At 36.8% G+C, this 22,817-nt stretch overlaps 1 protein-coding gene across 4 annotated transcripts in view; it reads right to left on the bottom strand.

Moving 5' to 3' along the window:
- LOC137293830 (uncharacterized) overlaps nt 1–22,817 on the bottom strand; it is a 66,809-nt gene that overhangs the window by 40,916 nt on the left and 3,076 nt on the right. For all 4 annotated transcript variants that reach the window (XM_067824596.1, XM_067824598.1, XM_067824597.1 and 1 more), the window contains exon 2: nt 16,233–16,318. In XM_067824596.1, coding sequence (XP_067680697.1) covers nt 16,233–16,318 — 86 coding nt within the window. The remainder of the gene's footprint in view (nt 1–16,232; nt 16,319–22,817) is intronic.

Genomic DNA, 22,817 nt, shown 5'->3' on the forward strand with positions numbered 1-22,817 from the left:
TACATATTATTTTAAGCAATATTTAAATAATCCCAAAATATGTTTGAAAACATTTTAACTTTTTATTAACACTATTTGATACATTGATACTGACATTCATGCTTACCTATAAGCAAAAAGAGAAGAAGTAAAAAAAAAAAAAAAGGAAATATAGTGAATGTTGAGATAATGTGTCTGGGCTGTTGTCCATCTGCACACAGAATTGAGACTGCTGGGAAAAGCTCTTGGTCAAAAACAGCACATTAGTGCTCTGGAGCCAAGCCAGCATGACAGAATATCAAGAGTGGTGTCATGTAAAGTAACGAGAATAAAGATACTAATGAAATCAACAAACAACCGCGACAGGGGCAGCAAAATTCAATGTTTTTCCAGGCTTTCAAGTTGTGTTCCAGGATTTTTAAGGCAAAATAGATTTTCCAGGCTTTTTCATGCCAAATGCCCATATTCCAGGCTTTTTCAAGATTTTATGACCCCTGAGGGTATCATGACATTACTGAAATACCACTGAATGCAGGTTATCGTGAGATTACTGACATACTGCTGAATGCAGGTTATCATGACACTACTGTAAAACTGGTGACTGTATGTTATCATTATATTACTGAGATATCACTGAAGGCAGGTAAATATCGTAACATTAGTGCAATAATGTTAACTGTTGGTTATTATGACAGTGATTACTGTAATACTGATGAATGTAGGTTATCATGACATTACCGAGATGCCACTAACTGCAGGTTATCATGACATTACCGAGATGCCACGAACTGCAGGTTATCATGACATTACCAAGATGCCACGAACTGCAGGTTATCATGACATTACCGAGATGCCACTAACTGTAGGTTTTCATGACATTACCAAGATGCCACTAACTGCCTGTTTTCATGACATTACCAAGATGCCACTAACTGCAGGTTTTCATGACATTACCAAGATGCCACTAAATGTCGGTTTTCATGACATTACCGAGATGCCACTAACTGTAGGTTTTCATGACAATACCAAGATGCCACTAACTGTAGGTTTTCATGACATTACCAAGATGCCACGAACTGCACGTTATCATGACATTACCAAGATGCCACGAACTGCAGGTTATCATGACATTACCGAGATGCCACTAACTGTAGGTTTTCATGACAATACCAAGATGCCACAAACTGCAGGTTATCATGACATTACCAAGATGCCACTAACTGTAGGTTTTCATGACATTACCAAGATGCCACTAACTGTAGGTTTTCATGACATTACAAAGATGCCACTTACTGTAGGTTTTCATGACATTACCAAGATGCCACTTACTGTAGGTTTTCAAGACATTACCAAGATGCCACTAACTGTAGGTTTTCATGACATTACCAAGATGCCACTAACTGTAGGTTTTCATGACATCACCAAGATGCCACTTACTGTAGGTTTTCATGACATTACCAAGATGCCACTAACTGCAGGTTTTCATGACATTAATACTGCTGACTGCAATGTAAAGCATTCACTCAGCGTCATGCTCCTGTCCTGTAGTTCAGTCATCTGTGTCTACTCTGAATACCCTCCCAGTCAATACTTGTTCAGCAAATTAAATATGATGATTGACAAAACCATATGCAGAAAAAAATAGATTCCAGATGGAAATATCGAACAATGGGCCACATACTATCAAAATTGAACAACATGAGCATTATATAATCATTTTCAATTCACAAAGCCACATAATGCTAAATACAATATGAACAGCTGGCGTATGCTGCAATATAGGACTTGTTTCATGAAACTAGCATGTTACCTGTATTCAAAGCAGCCATTAAGATCTATTACCTTTGACATTGTCTCTACATTGTACTTATCAACTCCACTTTTCGGAAATGCATATATTTGAATTATTCCAAAAGTTTCAAGCCTGCTTCATAGTTTGATCTCTAATGACCTTAACCTTATACCAACTCAGTTGTTGATGCAACAGAGAAGTGATTCAGTTATAAATTGACTTTCAAGTCGTCACTGATGTTTATCATTATTTTGTCATGTCTTTATGCTCACGACTCAAGTCACAGGCTGTACACAGTACCATTGAGTATATATTTCATGAGCATATACGTAACAGTCAGGCTGTGAAATCAGTAATTTCATGAAAAGACTAAACATTAAGTGGATCCAGATTTCAACATCACTTATGCAAAAACTATTGTGGCAGCAGCTAGTGCACTTCAGCTTGGCTCTGAAGCATGTACACCTCCATCTTTGAGAGGCATTTAGAAGCAAAAAAGAAGTTCATCCATATATTGTCATCCTTCCTCAGCAGGTACTTATGCCTGTTTGTTTGACACTTGCCATGTCCAGAGCAGGAAAACCCATACAAACACCTCAAAAACCCCTGTGCACTACATCTGGATGAAATGAAATTTCATGAAATGACTTAAGTATAATAATTGTTGTTACACAAAATGATGCAAAACAGGTGACTCTCACGAGATGGCTGAAATGGTCAGTCATTTAACAAAATGACTGATTTCACAATCTGACTGTAACACATATATGATTATATATGAATATATATTTTTATAAGCATCCACATCACTGTGTTCTTCAAACTGAATACAAACAAAAAGACAAAGATGAAAGTCACAGGTCGAGTCTTAGATTAGGAAAATCAAGCCACAAACAGCGGAAACTGCTTATCTAAAGTATAAGCAAAAGATTATAATTCTACTCCAGCTCCAGTTTGTAACCTTTTGCTAAACATTCCTGTCAATATGGTCAACAACCTGACTGGTCTTTTCCAAAAGCCTCTGACTGAATCTTCTCACCCAAACTTACCTGCAGCCAACTTGACAACATATACATTATGCTCTGACGTTTATGATCTAACCCGATCTGACTTCAAGCAAGGAGGGTAGTTCTAATGAAACAACTGAATAGGAACTATATTCCATGGTTTTATAACAACACAATCTGCAAACAACAAACACACATGATGAAACAAATATCAATGCGCTCTGATACCTTCATTTGAAACCAAAAGTTTTCTAATTTTTTCATGTCATTGCCAAACACAATCACTTTAAGTCGGAAAGCTTTTAAATATATGTACAAGCTTATAAATAACACCTGCACCCATAGTGATTCTCCGCTCCCCCCTGCCCACTCAATTCACGATGTGGCCATCTTAGTACTGTGTCAGGAACACTATTGTAAGTGGGCCGAAAAGCACAGTCCATGAGTCAAAAGGCATGTATGGCCTGCATTCAAGCTGCCACTATGAGGCGACCCACTTGCTTACCCTCACATAGGTGCTGTATGGGAGCATGTTTACTAATCTCATCTTCATACAGAGATGTGAAATACTTTCTGCTATGATTAACCGAAATCAAACATAGTATGTGCCTAGTGTTTCATAACCTTCTGTGGATGAAGCTACTGAATGAAATGCAAACTAGAAACACTATTTTACTATTTGAGGCAAAATCTTTGTTCAGTTGAAAACAATTTGATATGAAGATTGTTATGAAAATGAGTATATTAAAGAATATGTTGAAAACAATTCACTCAAAAAATAAATATACCCTTTTATTATGAGAAAAATTCACAACATCCCTCTGTTAAAATCTCACCTTTCTACCTTAAAGTAGAGAACGATTAACCTCATGCATTTTATTGTAAAGACATGACAATAAGACAATAAATAAATTGTTCACCATGTTTGTATTTAGCCAATGTCTGACACAAATTCTTCCAAACAAAAGTTTACTCATTGCAAATATGTTTGGCCATAATACAAATACACATAAAGCCAATATGAAGATTATAATGCTAACACTGTCTATCTGAAATACAATAGAAGGTATATGTCAAATCTAAACCAAAATAGAATCAGTGAGTGGGTATGTTTAGTTTCACACCACTTTTAGGAATATCATGGCTGGGGATGCCAGAAATGGCTTTCACACACTGTACCTATGTGGGGAATCAACCCCTGGCACTTGGCATGACAAGAGAACACCTAACCACTAGGCTACCACACCACCCCAAAAAGTATCAATGTTAATAACCACAAATTGTGATGAAAAACAGTCAGAGACATTTCACATGTTGACAAACAATTACATTCCAAAGTTCAAGGAAGTATGACATAAATTATCATTCAGTTACTGATTTAGGAGATGAACATCATGTGTTGGCCAATTTCTGGGTGTCATTGAGTATTTGAAGCACGGGAATGCATTTGGAACCGACAACATCAGCCCGAAATATTTGGGCTTCAAATACTCAATAACATCCAGAAATTGGCTAACGTGATGTTTATCGACATTGTAAACAAAAAAGTAAAAGAAAGGGTTTTACTCGTTTACATGGAGTATGGGTACAGCAGTGAAGTGTCATGAGCTGGCCGTCTCAGCTGGTTCCCATGGTAGCATCTGGAGCTGCTCATTTGTGACGTCATTCTGACTTTATGTCACAATATGTCACAATTGTTTGCAATGTTTCTATGTGTCAATACACAGAGAATGGTCTTGCAGTTTCCCGGAATCAAATATCATTTGATCATGAGTTTCAACCAATCAGATTACAGAACACAGTGACTTTTGGTTTACAATTATTGTTCAGTTCTTTAGATTACCAGTCAAACAAGCTTTGCATGTTCTGACACCTTTTTTCTGTACTTCACAGCTTTAAAAGTTACACTATCAACTGTGAAAACCTGTTGGACTACATCTAGCTATATACTGAGTCATAAAAGCAGGACTGACACTTCTGTACTGACAACAACACTGGATTTAAAGGCCCTCCCATCTCACAGTCATGCACACCAGGTCTTGGCTGTTTACAACTGAAGTTCCATGTCTCAGTGTTTAATAGTGTCCTGTTGGTTAAAGCATTAGTTCAGGAGTGGTGAATACAGCTTGGTTGTGTTTCAGCACAACTCCAACCATGTCAAGCACACAGACAACATTGCACTTGTCAATTTTGCAGTCCTACACCACACTATTTCCCTTCCACACACTCATTGCTGTAATACTAAAACCATAAATAAAGCAAGTCAGGATTTTCAACAGGTTTTGACTCTTCCATCCAGCTGGGACTCCTTTTCACTTTAGTATGCTGCACACTAAATTACATTTCAGGGCTCGATTTAGTGCTTTGTTACTTGCACTGGTGCAACCCAATATTACAAAATGCAACATAGTTTTAAGTCAACTTTCACCAGGTGCAAGTGAATTTTTGAGTGAGTAAACTTCTGAATAAAACATCCAAATAATTCAAAAGCATGTTTCTTTCATTACACACTGCAATGTAAGCAGTGCATCTGGAAATTGTCTGGTGCAACTAGAGTTTTATCAAAGGTTGCACCTGGTGCAAGTAGGTTAACATCTCTTAAATCAAGACCAGCATTTGTGACATCATTCCATTGTCCACTCGCTCCATTATTTTTTAGGAATGAAGCGATGTCTACCACTTTCAAATACAAGGACGATAGTTTATTTCATTTTGACACATAATTTTGATAACATAAATAGTCTACTTTGAAAGTAATTTCTGAAAGGCAATATCCTCAGTCTCTGCTCCTTATTTTTCAAGAATGGAGAGATACTCGACCATTCACCTCTACAGGCTGCAGATAAGCCATATTTTGAACCCCAGAACAAAGATAATACAGAAACGGGTCAGCTTATGTATAGGTTATGCTTTCATCAAACCATCTGTGAAAAAAATATGTCCTATCTCTTTTGTATGAAATAACAGCACAGATGATGAAAATTTGTCAACTTGTCATTTGCACATTAATACACATGATAAACCATTTCAGTTGCATTAGTTGTTATGTCAAGTAGCGCTGGGATTAGAATACCAGGTGTATCTGTCTTGCAAAGTGACAAGAGAAAGTACTAGAGCATATCTGAAAGCATAATTTTATCAGGAGTAGTAAAATTCTGATATCATTAAACTATAACTGCAGGTTTTGCTATATAAATTTACAATAACTACAGTCATAAGGTTTTTAAAAAGCAGCAGAGTTTCCTTTCATGCATGGAGCAATTTGACGTTTAAGATTTGCACAGCCTGGCTATTTCCATCTGAAAAAGGGTTGACAAACTGCTACACTTAATGAGTCATATTTTGTCATTCATAACGTATTCATTTTCTGTAAACTGAGGTCCATTTCAAGTAACAGCTGTACTCTAAATCTGGATGCTGTGTACGATGTCTCGGCATGTCATAAAGCAGTTCCTGTGGAATGTGGTAAACAAAACTTATAAGTACACAAGGGACACATGACTGTGAATTTTAAGTTGATATTATTGAATGAAACTTTAGATTAATTGATCTATCTGATTACATAGTCCAGACTTTCAATGAAGACTTTATAATAACAGATTGTGTAATGACAAGATTACCTTGCATTATTCAATAATGGTCTGTTGATACTCTATTCCTGATGACTGATCATGACAAGCTAACACATGAGAGTAGTCGGAAGTTCATTTTGATACAGATTTCATGGTCCAGGTTTAGACTCTGGCATAAATATAAGATGAGCTTAACTCAATCATATAAAGTAATTGCCCGTTTCTATCAAAATTACATATTCATTCAGTGAGAGTGGAATAGTTTGGAGTCACTTAAATTCGTCAAGGTGAACTTTTTCCACTAAAAATAAACTACTGGACGTAAAACAAGGATCTTTTTGCCATGATACCCAAAACCGATTCTCAAAAAATGTTTACATATAAATAGAAAGATCAATCTGATAACCCCTATAAAAAATGGTAGATCATACGTTACTAATACCACTCTTTTGAGTAACATTAGAATGAGCACTTCCAATCTGTCCAAATGGTAATATAGAGTCAATATACATTTCATGCTTAACTAGCTACATTTTAGAGGTTGGGGTCAGTTTTCATTAAAGTAGTATGTTGTGAGACAACTGATCATTTAGGAATTGATGGAACTGCATTAAAAATATCATATCAGTGTTTGGTATCTGTATTTGTCCACATGCCTCCAGGAATATTTATACTTGAGAAAGTAGGTCACACTTGTACTTTCACAGCTCAGCTCACATAAGAAATGTCGGCAATATCCATCAGCAGATATTACCTGTCAGAATCACCTGTGTCTCTATTTAACTGGTCTTCTACATCACCTTACATCTGTTATGTCACCAACCAACACATATTTAATTTACCTCTATCTTGGGTATGACATGCTGATGGTGTAATAATTTGCCTCTATATCTGGTATATATGCTATATCTTCATTTAAGTTTCTCAATATATCAACATATAGTCTGTTACAGGTATTACACTAAACCTTCATCTCAAGTGTCAGTCTACCAACACCTGGTCAGCAACAGGTGCAATGCACTATTTTCATCTCAGATGTCAGTTTACCTGGTCTGCTAGGGTGTTACACTCTACCTTCACCACAGGTGTGTCAGTATACAGACACTGGTCTGTAATAGTACATCTATGTAAACGATTGAGGCCATTCTGTGTCAACTGTTGTCACTACTCATACATATCTCAGGGTACATCACAGGCCTCAGTACCAACACACAGGTGTAAACATAACATCAACACTGCTTTTCACTGTAAAACTGCTCCAAAGGCACCATGTTTTTAAGCTTCTCACTACTTGATTGCAGTCACCTCTAGCTTGATAACGATGTTACAATCTACCTCATAACATCGCTTAATGCTGTAAACAAGAAATAGTAATCGAGAAAGTTGTAACTTGTATGCTTCATTTTTTACTCAATGCCGATTAAACAACAGGCTCCAAATGTTTTAGTTCAAATTTGATTTGCAAATTCTTCAACGACCAGAATCTACATTCAGTTTGGTAAACACAGTAATGCTTCACAGTTCATGACTAAATATTTTCTCCTCCTGTTTCCATACCAGACACACTTCACCCATACTGACCTCATGCTTAACATACCACGGCAAACTGTAAACAGTAGTTTTTATTGTCAACATCAGTGAATAGCACACATTATTTCTGTGCAACATTGTTTACACCACATTAGCAAGAGTCCTAACCCAGCACAGGTGTAATATATTACATCTGAATCCACACACCTAGTTCTATGTAAGATAAAGGAACATATGCTAGCCGTTGTGTTACTAGTTTCAGGGAGACAGTTTCTCTGTGGTTTGTTATCAACAAATCAGACAGAAAAGCATTGTTATACCTCCAAGTTCAGTCACAGAATAAAACATCAAAATATACTGTCCTTGTGCTCAAATCATAGTCGGGACTCAGCACCAACAATATGAAAGAACTTGAATTGAACTGAAAATTAATATCTTTATCATGTGTATCATCTACTTCATTAGTATGTACTGAAAAAGCACCATGCTTGGGCCTATTCAGAGCTAATGGCATCATCATCATCACCATCATCATCATCATCATCATCATCATCATCACCATCATCATCATCATCATCACCATCATCATCATCATCATCATCATCACCATCATCATCATCATCATCATAACCACCACCATCATCATCATCATCATCATCATCATCACCATCACCATCACCATCACCATCACCATCATCATCACCATCACCATCACCATCATCATCATCATCATCATCATCATCACCATCACCATCATCATCATCATCACCACCACCACCACCACCACCACCACCACCACCATCATCATCATCATCATCATCATCATCATCATCATCATCATCATCATCACCACCACCACCGCCACCACCATCACCACCACCATCATCATCATCATCACCACCACCACCACCACCACCACCACCACCACCATCATCATCATCATCATCACCATCATCATCATCATCACCACCACCACCATCATCATCATCATCACCATCATCATCATCATCCATAGAAGTATATACTGTAACAGCACCATCTTGAAACCAACTAAAACCTCATGGCAACACTGTAAGAGTGTCAATAGCTCACTAATGCATCATGAATATTCTATATGTTACGGTTAACTCCGTGTTGGAGAAGTGTGTTTCGAGTTATCTGTCTGAAAATGCTATAAATACACCAAACCAGAAAAATACCCTTCCAAATGTAATAATACAGACAAACATTGCACTATTTTGATTGGGATTCATTCTGACAAATAAACTTGGCACAGACCCAGCATCAAACTACCCAAGGCGAGATTCTATCTTGGTCCATTATCACAAACCAGTCACTGAATTAATAATCTAATCAACATTGTTGCTGGCCATCTTCAACTGAGCAGCCATTACTAATGGTAAAATCCCAAAAGGAGACATCTGGCACAATTATAATGTAACTATAATCAAACCACTCGAGCATAGGTTTATGCAGCTGATGGCAATATTCCAGCAATATCAATACTAAGGATACTATAAATGGTCTTCACACGATACCAACATGGAATTGAACTGGACATTCAGCATGATGACACAATGCCTTAAAATCTATAGTCTGTTTGCAGTGAAAACGTACCGATGATTTTCACTTAAAACTAGAAGGAAATCGAACAAAATGAAATTAGGACTACAAATCCTCATAGTTTTACCTTGCCAATAGAACATTTAAATCTTAGATGTTATTTGACGTAGGAGATGAATAAACGATCATAGTTTCAAATCGTTATTATTGGTTTGTAGTACTTGGTCTATGTTCACGCTTATCACATACCGCACATGCATTAGTTTTATTGTTCCAACTGCTGCATTTATCCCCATGTAATATGAACCAATAATTTCTATCCTAATTTGCATAATATTCTAAGATTTAAATGTTCAGTTGGCAAGGTACAATTATGAGGATTCACAATCTTAATTTCACTTTTTTATTTACTGTCTTGCTTGAAGAGAAATTCATCAGTACATTTTCACTACAAACAGACTATACTCTGAAGTCACAAAACAATTTATACCAGTGATTGTTTACTTCAAGTATGATCCAGTTGTAATCTGTCAAGCATATCCTGATTATTACACAATGTAGCTCATTCAAATCTAGATTACCACAAATTCAGGTAAATAGAGAATCTCAAACAAGTATCTAATGATATCAATTATATCAACATGAGTTGATGAACTTATAAATATCCGAGCTGGCCAAGGGTATATTCAACTTTATCAGCAAGTGTTGATGTAACTTATATCAGTAGACGTAAGATTCTGTTTATCATTAAAAATCATTCTTCATTAGTTTTCAATGAAAAAAGTACATCTTTCAACACTGTACTACCATTAGACTTGCAGTGCAGCAATATTATAGCATTGTGGTATCATCAACTTCATGATGTCATAGAATTGTTATGGCATTGTACAAAAGATACTGTCAAAATGATATGTCCAATGACATGTCATGTGATCTCTCACAAACAGTATCTCCTGTGTAACAAAGTTTTGGATGATAACAGATGAAATCTCTGGGCTCAATCTTATGATATCTTAGGAATATAACTTAGGAAGTGTTTTCTGTATGTTTATTTCAGAGACTACATGTTAGTCTAGCTCCAGCTACTGTTGCTAAATATAACTGTACTCAACAATCAGCAAATTGCCAGCAACGGCACAACAGGATTTTCAATTTAAATATGTTTATGCATCAACATACGTGCACACCTTGCTTAAACCTGCTGAGCTATGAGGACTGGCACAGCATGCACACTGGGTTGTGTTTACATTTAAATCTGCACACAAACTAAATATTGAAGTAAATAACAAAAATCTGCCTGAAAATAAAATATCAATTAGAAGTCATATCAAATAGAAAATGTGTACAAACAGTTGCCATCCCTATAGCACGGAAGGAGCATGCTTATGTATGGGAAGATTTAAGATAGGAACCAGTACACTTGATTAGACGGCACGGCAATGTGATCAAGTACATGATGCTACCCAGATGGTTTGAGGTGTTATTTTTCTATTTTGAACTACAAAAGCTCTACAGCCCAACACACAATTACTTCAGTCTTATTATGTCCTGATACAGGTGGCCCTACGGCTGTGTTGATAATCTGTCTGACAGTTCATGAAAGCCAGACTGAAGCCAGACAGGCAAATGTGAACATACTGACATCAAATCTCACCTTAACCATTGGAATGATATAATGGAACATTAACAGCTATGTATGAGGCCTCCAAATCAAGTATTATCACATGATTATATTTTTGGTTCCCTGCAGATGAGGCTGACACTTGAGTCAGTCGTTCTCATAAATCTGCTAGCGCTGCATTGGCTGGAAGTGACAACCTTGAGGTTTATGACAAGAGAAGTATCTCTACTAATTCTAACAAAAGATTCAAATCATAATCGTAAACTTTAGCAGATTCAGTGAGATTTACTTACCAACAACTGCATCACATTATTGATCAAATGCATGTTTTTTCATATTTTCCAGAGAAATAGCACCATAAATTATTTACTTTCACAAATTAACCCTTCAAGCAAGTTAAATGTTGTTAAGAGAGATCCAGAAACAAAATAGGACCAAATAACACACAGAGAAGCAAGGAAAGATGCATGTACATCCCAAACAACTTGTGTCTTGTGACAAACTGTTCACCATCAAGCATATTCTGTTTGATTGTGTTGACCTTTTGACTGCAAGGGATTCACAGTATGAAAAAATCTGAAAGATCTATTTTCCCTCATGAACGGATATCTCATTGTTAACAAATTGAAGGAAGTTGAATTGCACGATAAATTGAAACTCTGCAAAAGCAAATGAATCTTTTAATTTGGTGCTATAACATTTCCTGTTTGTCCATAAAAATGTAATGAACAAATATGCTTTAAAAAAAAACCCAAATCATTGAAGCTTTGTACTTAAAATGTCTATGTTTGCACATCTGCTCTCTGATGTAAAATATAACTCAACTCACCCTCAACCTGTCATGGTTGATGATGACTACAAGGGGCTCCAGGTTGAATTAGGTCCCATTGAGCAGTTGCTACTTATAAAAAGGGACCAAATAGATTTGGAACTGGTCAGCTGTATGTTATCATGCTAACTGCTACTCTTAATATCATAGATATGGCTGACCTATTTGCAGGTTACGATTAAGTCGCTAGAATACTGCAGTTAAGCATCAATCACAGGAAGTAGCATGGTGGATGATAATCAGAAGTTCCCTAATTTACTTGAACTGTGTACTTATAAATGTGTATATAAGAAACTATAACAGGGAAAGTTTCAATAATGATGAAGGTAAACATTCCTTTGAGGCAACATGCCCACATCATTACATTTCAATCTCTGTCTAGTTACATTCATATAAGCACAGGCAGATCAAGAAGGATTTGCAGTGGTGCGCACTCCCGCTTTTGAAATGAAAGTTTATTAAATAATCATAGAAACTCTCATGAAATCGGGTGAAAATGAACTGTGCAACCCATCTTTCTCAAAAAGCTGTAGCCACTAATGTCCGCCTCTGTGCTGTACATACGACACAAAACTTACTGAGATGACGATACAGTTACGAGTTGTTGGGATATCACAAACAAAAATTTAAACAATACTACCCCATTTTTGCAATGAGTTTGGAAAACATGAAAATACTGGCTTATTTAATCGAAAGAGAAGCTGTTATTTATAAAAGTTCGATGTTTTCAAATGAGATTGTACACCCACACAAAAATGATCTCCGGCATCATATTGTGTGGTTTGCTGTCTGTGTCTACAGTGTCAACTACACAAGCCATGTTTCTTAAGCCTATTCAATATCTCTGTCTATCCTCAACAGTGTCACTACGTTACCCACAAGCCTCACTGCCTCTAATATGGAGGGTCATTGAATATAGTTGTGCGACAGGATACTTAATGGTTGCCTTTCTTGAAAGAGGTAACTCCTTGGATATAAAGTTGCTAGTCAAGTGCCCTGTGGGTTTCAGTTGATAACTGCTACATATCACGGAAGCTCATACAATTGATTTGATGTAAAAAGGGGTCTTTATCACTCTGGATAAATCATCACTAGAAGTTCTCTACATTTGACCATGATCAGTTAAAGGTAAATTCCCTAAGAATCATCTCAAAGAACATGCCGAGGAAGAGTTCTTGTAATCTATATACTAAAGCTAAAACAGTATCAAGAACACCGTGCTGAGGTGGAATTATGTTCACAAATCTGGCACACTGAGAGTAAAGGAGTCTTAATATGGCGCTAATAGGTACCTGAGCATTTAAAGTCCACCAGATTTAGATGGACTTTAGGGCAATGTCAGGGATTCAAGTTTCCAGGCAGGGGAGGTAACTCTAATATCCTTTTCCCCAAAATCATGACCTGGAAAAATAATATTAGGGTTCCTGGATGTAATTTTATGAAGTTTCTGTATTTATTTTTTTATGATGCTGACATATCAATCAAAATGTTGAAATTGGGAACCTCAGTCCTGGTCATGTATTGTGACTTGACTTCTAATTTTTCTATCAATCACAGCTCTGTTCTAGCTTGAGACACAAGTAGCTTATATAAAGAGCTGTATCCTATACCTTCCGAGTACAATGAAGCATCATACACCAGATGACAGAACCAAATCGCCACATCATGGGATCAAGGCTATCTTAGAACCTCAATATGGTTACTTCAAATCTATTTCTTATTGCTGCAAGCGATCAACTTGTTTTTAGTTCAGAGGTCAGCAATACTTAGAAATATATATATCATGAGCCATCTGAAAATTATTATTCATGAACATTTGTTTTTGAAAAGCATGTACAATTTAATTTCTTAATGTATGAAATACAAAGCAATCAACATTAACAAAGAGAAGGAATCTATATATACATGATATGTAAAAAGCATCATGTTTACATGTATAAAATAAGTTGAATACAAGCAGTACATCAATGTATGAAATACAGCCCGTCCAACATCCTGAGATAGGCTATATTTCTGACAAACAGTCTACATTTACAGCTAGCAAGCCAAATGGTCTGGTAAACATTTTAGATGTTCTATTCATCTGAGTAAATTCACCAGATCTGGTCTGGTTAAATCCTTTTAGGGCTGGTAATATTTTGAAGTCACCAGCCCTAATGTCTGGCTGGGTTTTGGGCTTATTTCATACACGGGGTACATACTGCCAAGTGTATGATAAACATATTGTTTCTGAAGTGGACTTTATACTTATCTCCTAACCAAGCAATGGGCGAATTCAAGTGGAGAAATTGTTCACAGGTGGAATGGAGCAGCCTTAACGCTGACAGTTGAGATTAAGTTGTATGTGAAGTGCAGATATGATTGCAGGGTCTTCAGCAGAAGATATCGGTTATCTAAATATATATGAGTAGACCTGTGGTGCTACTTGACAAAACAGTTCTCTCCAAAAACAAACCAAGTGATATCAGTGAAACAATGGGAGATAACTGAATTTTCTATATACTTAATGAATACAGGTCAATTTCACGTTACTTATTGTGAAGTTAATTAAGTTCAGTACAGTTCAGCAGCAGTGCTCAAAGTTAGCTTTTTGAGAAAGACCTTTATGATATTCTCAAACATTTTCTCTTCAAACTACAATTCCCATGAAATAAAGGATAGAACTTAGAAGAGGAAAATGTATCACTAGGAAATGATTAGAGGATGGATGAGGTCACGTGAGGTGAAAGAGGGTTTGACAACATACTTGTGAACATTTTGCTCATATAATGTGCATGTGTGTACATGTGTGGCTACTTGTACTAGCCCAGACTTAAGCTGGTTTCATAGAGCTGGCTCACTGAGATACCATACCGCAGTTAAGCAAGAATAACGAACTCGGACACATAATACTGACTCCGAGTTGACCAGTTCTTATCCTCAATATCTCCAGGGTATACATTCCAAAAAATTCAACATTATAGCCTGGATGCATCTATGGCCCGAAATTTTATTACCAATCTGCTAAGCTGCCATTACAACTGAGCTTGCAAGTATCAACAGAGACAGGAATCACAGCTATGAAAGTTTGTTTGCAGTGTGACTCAGGTTTGGGGGAAACCATACAGACAAAAGATCAGGTCTGAACTTTAAAAAAACATATGCAAGAACTCCTTCTACCTCTTTCAGAGAACCTCTGCATGGTTTGAGTTACCAGGTTAATTGCTTAGATAATTTAAAAAGTTGTGATTGGTATACTAAACTTCCAGTGTAGACACTCGATTGGATAAAAAGTCAGTCAAGGAAGGTAATAAAATTATTGGGTCGATACGTAGATGCATTCAGGGTATAGTGGAGATTTATCGGGACATGCTGCTTCTTTTGCAGTTGTTTCCTGTGAAAAATATCTTCAGGGACTGTCATAAAATCTCTCAGGATATTACAGCAGAGTGCATAATACAGCAAATATCTACAAAGGTGAAAGTACAACCTATTTTTTCATAATACTTCAGTTAATCTAGTTAATGACAAATTAACTATTCAGTCAATTTGATTCAAAATCTCCCCCAATGAATTGCACTCTAACTCAAAAACAAATAATAATCGTAAATGACTCAAACTAACACCAAAGTAAATATACGTTCCAATAAATCTCCAATGTACCCTGGAGACAGCGAGGATGAAAATGGTCTGTCCCGTTGAGTTTCAGACTTGAAGAAGTTGTTGACCTTGTAAATTAATGTTTTAACATCAGCAGTAAATTTCATTGTGTTTCATGAATCAATCACTCAATCAGAAGGATAAACCGTCAAGTGACAAATTGCTCATGCCTCTAGCTTACCTGGCTGTTACCTGAGTTGTTGCTACACCCTCGTCACAATTCTCGTAATATCGTAATGAAAATTATGATTGTTAACTCAAACAACTTTCATATTTTGTTGACAAGAATTGTATCAAAATTCTGTGGAGTTGGTGTGTTTTTCCTATTTACTTTGACGTTAGTTTGAGTCATATACATTTGTTTTTGAGCTAGAGTGCAATTCATTGGGAGATTTTGACCCAAATGGACTGTAGTAGGAAATGTGTTTTTTACTCTCTTTTGCTTAATGGGTACTAGCTAAATCTCTTCAGGTTCAGACTTTAGTGAAGAAATTTAGAATTCCAAAGAGGTACCTGGCATTTTGCACATATTTGTGGCAATACATGAGACACTGGATATGCAGTTTTGTAGCTGTAAGTAAGACCTGTGCATTTTCACTACATGCTGCAACTGTAGACCAAGTAGGTTATATGTATGCATGCATCTTCCGTAACACATGTTGTAGTACACCGCAGAACAAGCTGGGAGTCTTCTACTCACCTAGAAATGAAGGTTTGATGGCCAGCAGTCGGTCATCCAGCCTCTTCTTGACTAAATCTTCTATTGTCGAGGAGCTGAACACCCACCTGAAATTTATGAATTGTGAAAAATACAGCCTGATGTTTGTATAACGTATGAAGTGGATTTACACAACACAGGGACAATTACCCCTGCAAACATATCAATATGTCTTCCTGTATAATGTTTCATGGAAAGTGATGGTAGGAGGGCGTGTAAGAATATAAGAATGATCCTTCAGACTGAATAGGCTCTTCTTTCAATGTACAGAAATTACCACCATCCCATAACCTTGACCCTGACATACCGGTAGATAAGAGGTCAGGACTGCCAGAGCCAGCCCTGCATTAATTTAATAAAAAAGACATGGACTGACCTTTGAGCGCAAAAAAAAGAAAAAGAAATGAAAACATTATCCCGAATTTGAGATAAATAAGCTGTTATATCAAAGCAGGGATTTCAAGCGTATAGTGAGCGGCCAAACCACACTTTGTCTCTTGCAGTTGCTGTCATGAGTAAATGAACACTGTCTCAAACAAACCTTCCTTGCCCCAAAGGTATATGTGGTGGCAATTGCTCACTCCTCTACTGAGGATGTACTGCAATCCTGCATCCCGTTCCTCAAAGCAATCAAAGAGCTATGATAGTCATAAATCCCTTACTTTAACACAGACCAAGACAGTCGTAAATCCCATACTTTCACATAGTTTAAGACAGTCGTAAATCACATACTGTAACATAGACCAAGACAGTCGTAAATCCCATACTTTAACACAGACCAAGACAGTCGTAAATCACATACTTTCACATAGTTTAAGACAGTTGTAAATCCCCTACTTTAACATAGTTTAAGAGTCATAAATCCCCTACTTTAACATAGCTTAAGAGTCGTAAATCCCATACTTTAACATAGACTAAGACAGTCATAAATCCCATACTTAAACATAGACTAAGACAGTCATAAATCCCATACTTCAACATAGACTAAGACAGCCATAACTCCCATACTCTAACATAGACTAAGACAGTCGTAAATCACATACTTGAACATAGACTAAGTCAGTCGTAGAGCTATGATCACTTTGAGGAACTGAACCCTGGGAAGTATCCACACAGCATTCATAGCATTACTTCATTCATGTGCCAATGATATAGTATAGGTCATAACATCACAAACACTTTGAGCATCAGGACCCAGGTTATAAATAATGGCAAAGGTATTTTTCACTTCTGTATAAGAATCTAACCTGATGTTTGGTATACTGACCAACACACCCGTCTCTAGTTCCTACAAGTCCAACCATATTAATTCAGTGTCATAGATACAAGACAAATTACCTCCCTTCTGTCTATAATAGTCAGAAACTACTAAAATTTAGGAAGGATATTTCCTTCACTGATGCAACCCTATAACAAATCATTTTACTGACAAGTAAGAATGGGACTTCATTTCATAAGCAGCATATATGAAACAAAGCCCCCTGAAACTGAAACAAAATATTCCCCTCGTACCATTTATGATCCCTCACATTTTTGCACAGTATGTATTAGGAGAGGAGCATGGAGCATATGACTGTGTTGCATGGTGTCAATGTTTGATTGATTGTTGAGTGTTTAACGCTGCACTCGGCAATATTCCACCTGTTTGACAGCAGTCTGTATATAATCATGTGTGAGTCACGCAATGGAGTAATCGACATCATGACCATTGATTGACACACACAACTGGGACAATTGGGACACAATGACATGCTATCAAGTTCTTGTGTCTGACCACAACATCCTGTCAATCACCTCTTTCAACAAGCATGGGTTGCTGGGGACCTGTTGAAGCCATCGGAATTGCTGAACTAATAATTTTTATTAAATCTTTCCTAACATATCACAATGACATTGCTGTAATATTGCTAAAAGCATTGTAAAACCATATGACATGTACAGGGTTTCATGCACAGAAGTAGTGACGTGAACATTACTTAAAGGTCACATGGAACATAAAACACAACTTTGCAGATTCTGATACCTTTCAGTATGTACTTGCCTAAACAGACTATCAAAAATGCTCATTCAACCTACAAAGTTTTTATAACAAAACACTATGAAAAACAGCCCGCGAAATCTGAGTTCAAACGATTCACTAATTTTCCCCCAGCGGTGGAGGAAAAAGTAATCTTTGTTGTGTACACAAACAAGTAAATAATCTACACGGCACATAAAAAAAGAAAATAAAAAAACAAGTTGATTGTGACAAGCACACTTGCAGACTCACAGGGAAAACTTTTTCACAGAGAAAACTCAGCATCTGGTTTATTCACACCTAAATGTCTGCCTGCATGTCTGCTAATGACAATATGCAACTTCAATCACTGACCACATGCAAATAAACACCTATCAGTATTATACCCCATAAACAAAGACCCGGCTAAGCGTATCGGCAAATGAACCAGTAGGCAATGAAGAGGCTTCATTACACTTATCGGTTCTGACTGGGTTCGGTATCATGGCTACTTCGGGGGGTAAACCCAAGTACAAAATATTGCACTTTTGATTTGCAATTACACACTTATAATTCTGTTTATTCCTTTTTTCCTTAATTAGAAATGCAGTTTTATATATCATGAATAAGTGATATCTGTGTTTTAATTATTTATGTTTTTTGGTTGCATGTGAACTTTACCTAAGCAGTCAACTCTAACCCAGTTATGTCACTACGACTGTGTCACTGTCCCAGTAAATTACCATGTCTAAACCAGACATAACCCTGACAAAAAGCATGAGCAGCCACTAAACCACTGGTGTTCAATGACAAGGCTCTTCAGACAATCACGGAGTACCAAACAGAAAGTATCTAGGACCCAACTTAGCCTGTTCTTCAGATAATCATGGAGTACCAAGGGCCCATTTCAGCCTGCTCTTCTGATAAGCAGAAAGTACCAAGGGCCCATTTCAGCCTGTTCTTCTGATAAACAGAAAGTACCCAGGGGCCATTTTAAGGTGCTCTTTGGACAAGCAGAAAGTACCAGGGGCCCATTTAGCCTGCTCTGCAGACAATCATGGAGAACCAAGGGCCCATTTTAGCTTGTTCTTCAGACAAGCAGAGAGTACCATTGGCTCATTTTAGCCTGCTCTTCAGACAAGCTGAAGGTACCATGGGCCCATTTTAGGGTGCTCTTCAGATATTAATGGGGTACGAGTCACCTATTCTGACCAACAAAAATATTTAGCTCCAAAACAAACTCAAATGGAACCTTGAACAATCTCTCATTTCTGGAGCTGAGGCAATCTAGACTTGCCATATCAGACTTGAGTTGAGTCCCATGTAATTTGTTCCCCAGGGTCTAAGAGAAAGATCATCACAATGTTTTTGTTGTATCTTAGCGGAAACTAAGGAGGCCCACAGCAGTCAATAAACTACCGCACAGTACAAGCAGGGGTTTATCACTTTCCAACACAAAGAGAAATACTGCAACACACTTCAGTGTGTTCAACTGCACATCCAGACTGACACACCTTTATGTTGAGACTGAGTGGGAAGCATGGCTAACTCAAACACTTCAAACCTGTTGGGGAACCTATATAACAACACACCTGTAGTTAATACTCCTTACTTCAGGGAATCTTGTCTTGGCCAGAAATCATATACAGGTATATGGTCTGTGTCTCGTTCAGCCTTCAAGGTGTTCAACAGCATTCTCCACTGCAACATGCTCCATTAGACCTTCTATTGTTTGTGATGTTTGTGCCATTCTAGTATTTACACCACAGCATAAAATATAGCCTTTGCCCCAAATATCTGGTTTTCTGTAAAATCTACCAAACTGTAGGAGGCCTATTTTCATGATTATCCAAAATACACATCTTTACCATGTCGTGGTTATGCATTTACTATTTAATGTGATGAGAGTTGACATCAAATATTTATCTCCATGTATAATTGACACAGGATCAAAGATATGGTCACTTACTCCTAGCACTGAGTTTAAATGGGTCCTTCCTAGAAATCAGTCATCAATGGCATTCAGTTATCTTCAGCTCCAGGTTTCATTCCAACTGGAGATGAGGTGATAAGAAGTTTATGTCATACTTGAGAATATTTAGCTCATATGATAATGTGCATGCAAATGTGTGGCTGCTTGTACTAGCCCAGACTTACTCTGGTTTATACAGATTATAGCTCACTTAGATACCATGGGGCAGGTAAGCATGAATATCTCACTCAGACATATTATCATGATTATAACTGACTGCAAGCCAACCAGTCCTTGTTGTATTCATTAATGCTGAGAGAAAGACAGGGACCAACAAGTACCATATCTTCACATCTTTTGGCATGATGTGGCCGGGATCAAACCTGCGACCTTCCACTCTCCGAGTTAACCACAATACCATGATGATAGTCCCATCCAAACTGGAACATTATATTTTTAAGGGGTTTTTTTTTGCAGTAACTAAAACTGACATACGGATGATCTTTGAATTATGCTTAAAAAATAACTGATCTCATACATTTATTGATAACAGAAAACAAATATGACAATGTTGTGAGACTCGATGGTTTAACAAATACCTCATCCTCTATCTTACAATCTGCCCCGAGCATATTGATGGTGTTTTGATGAAAAAAGACACTTTTCAAACAGTACCTTCCTATCCAATGCACATCACAAGACAAGAAGGAAAATACCTCAGAAATCTCACTTTAATGAAAAGAAAGGTAAAATAAAAAAAAATACTTAGAAATAACAAAACACTTTAAACATTCTACATGTAGCTTTTCAAATGGTCTCTTGCACAGTCCCTGAGCTGCATCAAATTCCCTTTCGTCAGCCCTTTCTGCAGTGCTTAAGTCTAAGCAAGTCTAGTTTTCCTCACATTCAGGAAACTTACATAGTTCAATAACATGGCAGAAAAATAACCATAATCTTTGTTATTTTGAATGAACAGAACTGTCATTTTAGGACTAAATAGAACTGACAGTATGAAAACCCAAAATACTGAATATTTGGATTGCATTAAGGGTACACCGAACTGAATAATAAATACTGCAGTTCTACTAATACTGTGGTATACTGTTTCACTCCTATTCGTTTCTATGAAAATTATATTGTCTCACACATGTAGGTGTAGTTTCCTGTTGAAACTGATGTTATCACGGTATGTTGAAGAAGCAAGACTGGTGAGTGTAGCATCCCTGCCTCTTCACCTGCTTTATATGACAGACAAGACAGACACCAGCAAACACACTACTCATGCCCCTCCTGACACACCTCACTGCACAAAAACAAACCACCCATCAAAGGCAAGCAAGTTATAAATAATTAATAAATCCTATTTCAAACTTCCAAGGCTATTCATGGTGTACTTTACAAAGTGAACAGATCAAACGTTCACAAAAAGCAAATTTGATCCAAGCACAGTTTTAGGTATTCATTGTGAGAAAACAGAATTGATGTCCACAAAAATATAAACACATGCATCTATAATGTCCAGAGTTCACCTGCATTTCATTGGTATGTTTGCAACATTGTATTAAAGTAAAATATCATAATAAAGGGAAAACAAGAAAATGTCAAAATATCAAGTAATTCTGATTAACAAAACAGCAAGAATATTTCATAATGTCCATACCAGGGTTGAAAACAAAAATAACAAAATCATACCATATCTTATATCACTTACTGCACTTCATATTTCATTCTAAGTACATTCTGAAAATACCTTCACAAAGGGCATTAATTACATTTTCAGAAAGGTTGCTCTGAATGCCATATCTAAATTGGATCAGAGGTCTGTTTGATTTTGAATATTACTTATGTAAAGAATGGAACCCTGACTTCTAAGTGGCAAGTGAGACTTGGTTGGCCGAAAATCCCAGTCAACTTCAGAATGCTTCAATAGAACTAACCTATGAACTTCCAACCTGATTTGAAAAGGGAGAAACTGAAATAAGCTGAACTCCTAATCACCAAACCTTCACCGTTTAAAACTGTCTGAAACTCATCACAGAAGATGTATTCCTTGAATTTTTAAAACAAACTTCAGTGATTAAAATTGAGAGATCAAGTCAATAACTTATAGAATAAATTCCAAACAGTCAACCATCATGTCATTGACAATTGTCAGAGCAAAACGTAACAGATGTTTCTGCAATTTTTGTCATGTTCACTTATGCTTAAGTTGTGAATCCATTACAATAACTACAAATGCCTCAGTATAATGACAAATTTTGCTGATAGTACGCTTTTAATACATGACACCAAGGACAAATACTTACAAGAACAATTGTCCCATATAACAAAAACAGCATGGCCAGACAGCAAAGACTGGTGACTAACAAATTCACACAGTTACATCTGGTACTACAGTATACTGAAGGCAGAATATAAAGGGACAGACAGGAGGACAATTTGTGAGTCAACGTGAAAAGAAAATTCCACCAATTCTTTCCGAAGACAAGCACTTACTTACCAAACAACATATTATACATATATAAAGATATCACGATATGAATGTTATGAATAAATTATTACTGTTTTGAAATATCTGAGTTGAAAACACATGCAAAGT

Source organism: Haliotis asinina, chromosome 8, assembly GCF_037392515.1.
Source record: "Haliotis asinina isolate JCU_RB_2024 chromosome 8, JCU_Hal_asi_v2, whole genome shotgun sequence".
In the NCBI taxonomy this organism is placed as follows: Eukaryota; Metazoa; Mollusca; class Gastropoda; order Lepetellida; family Haliotidae; genus Haliotis; species Haliotis asinina.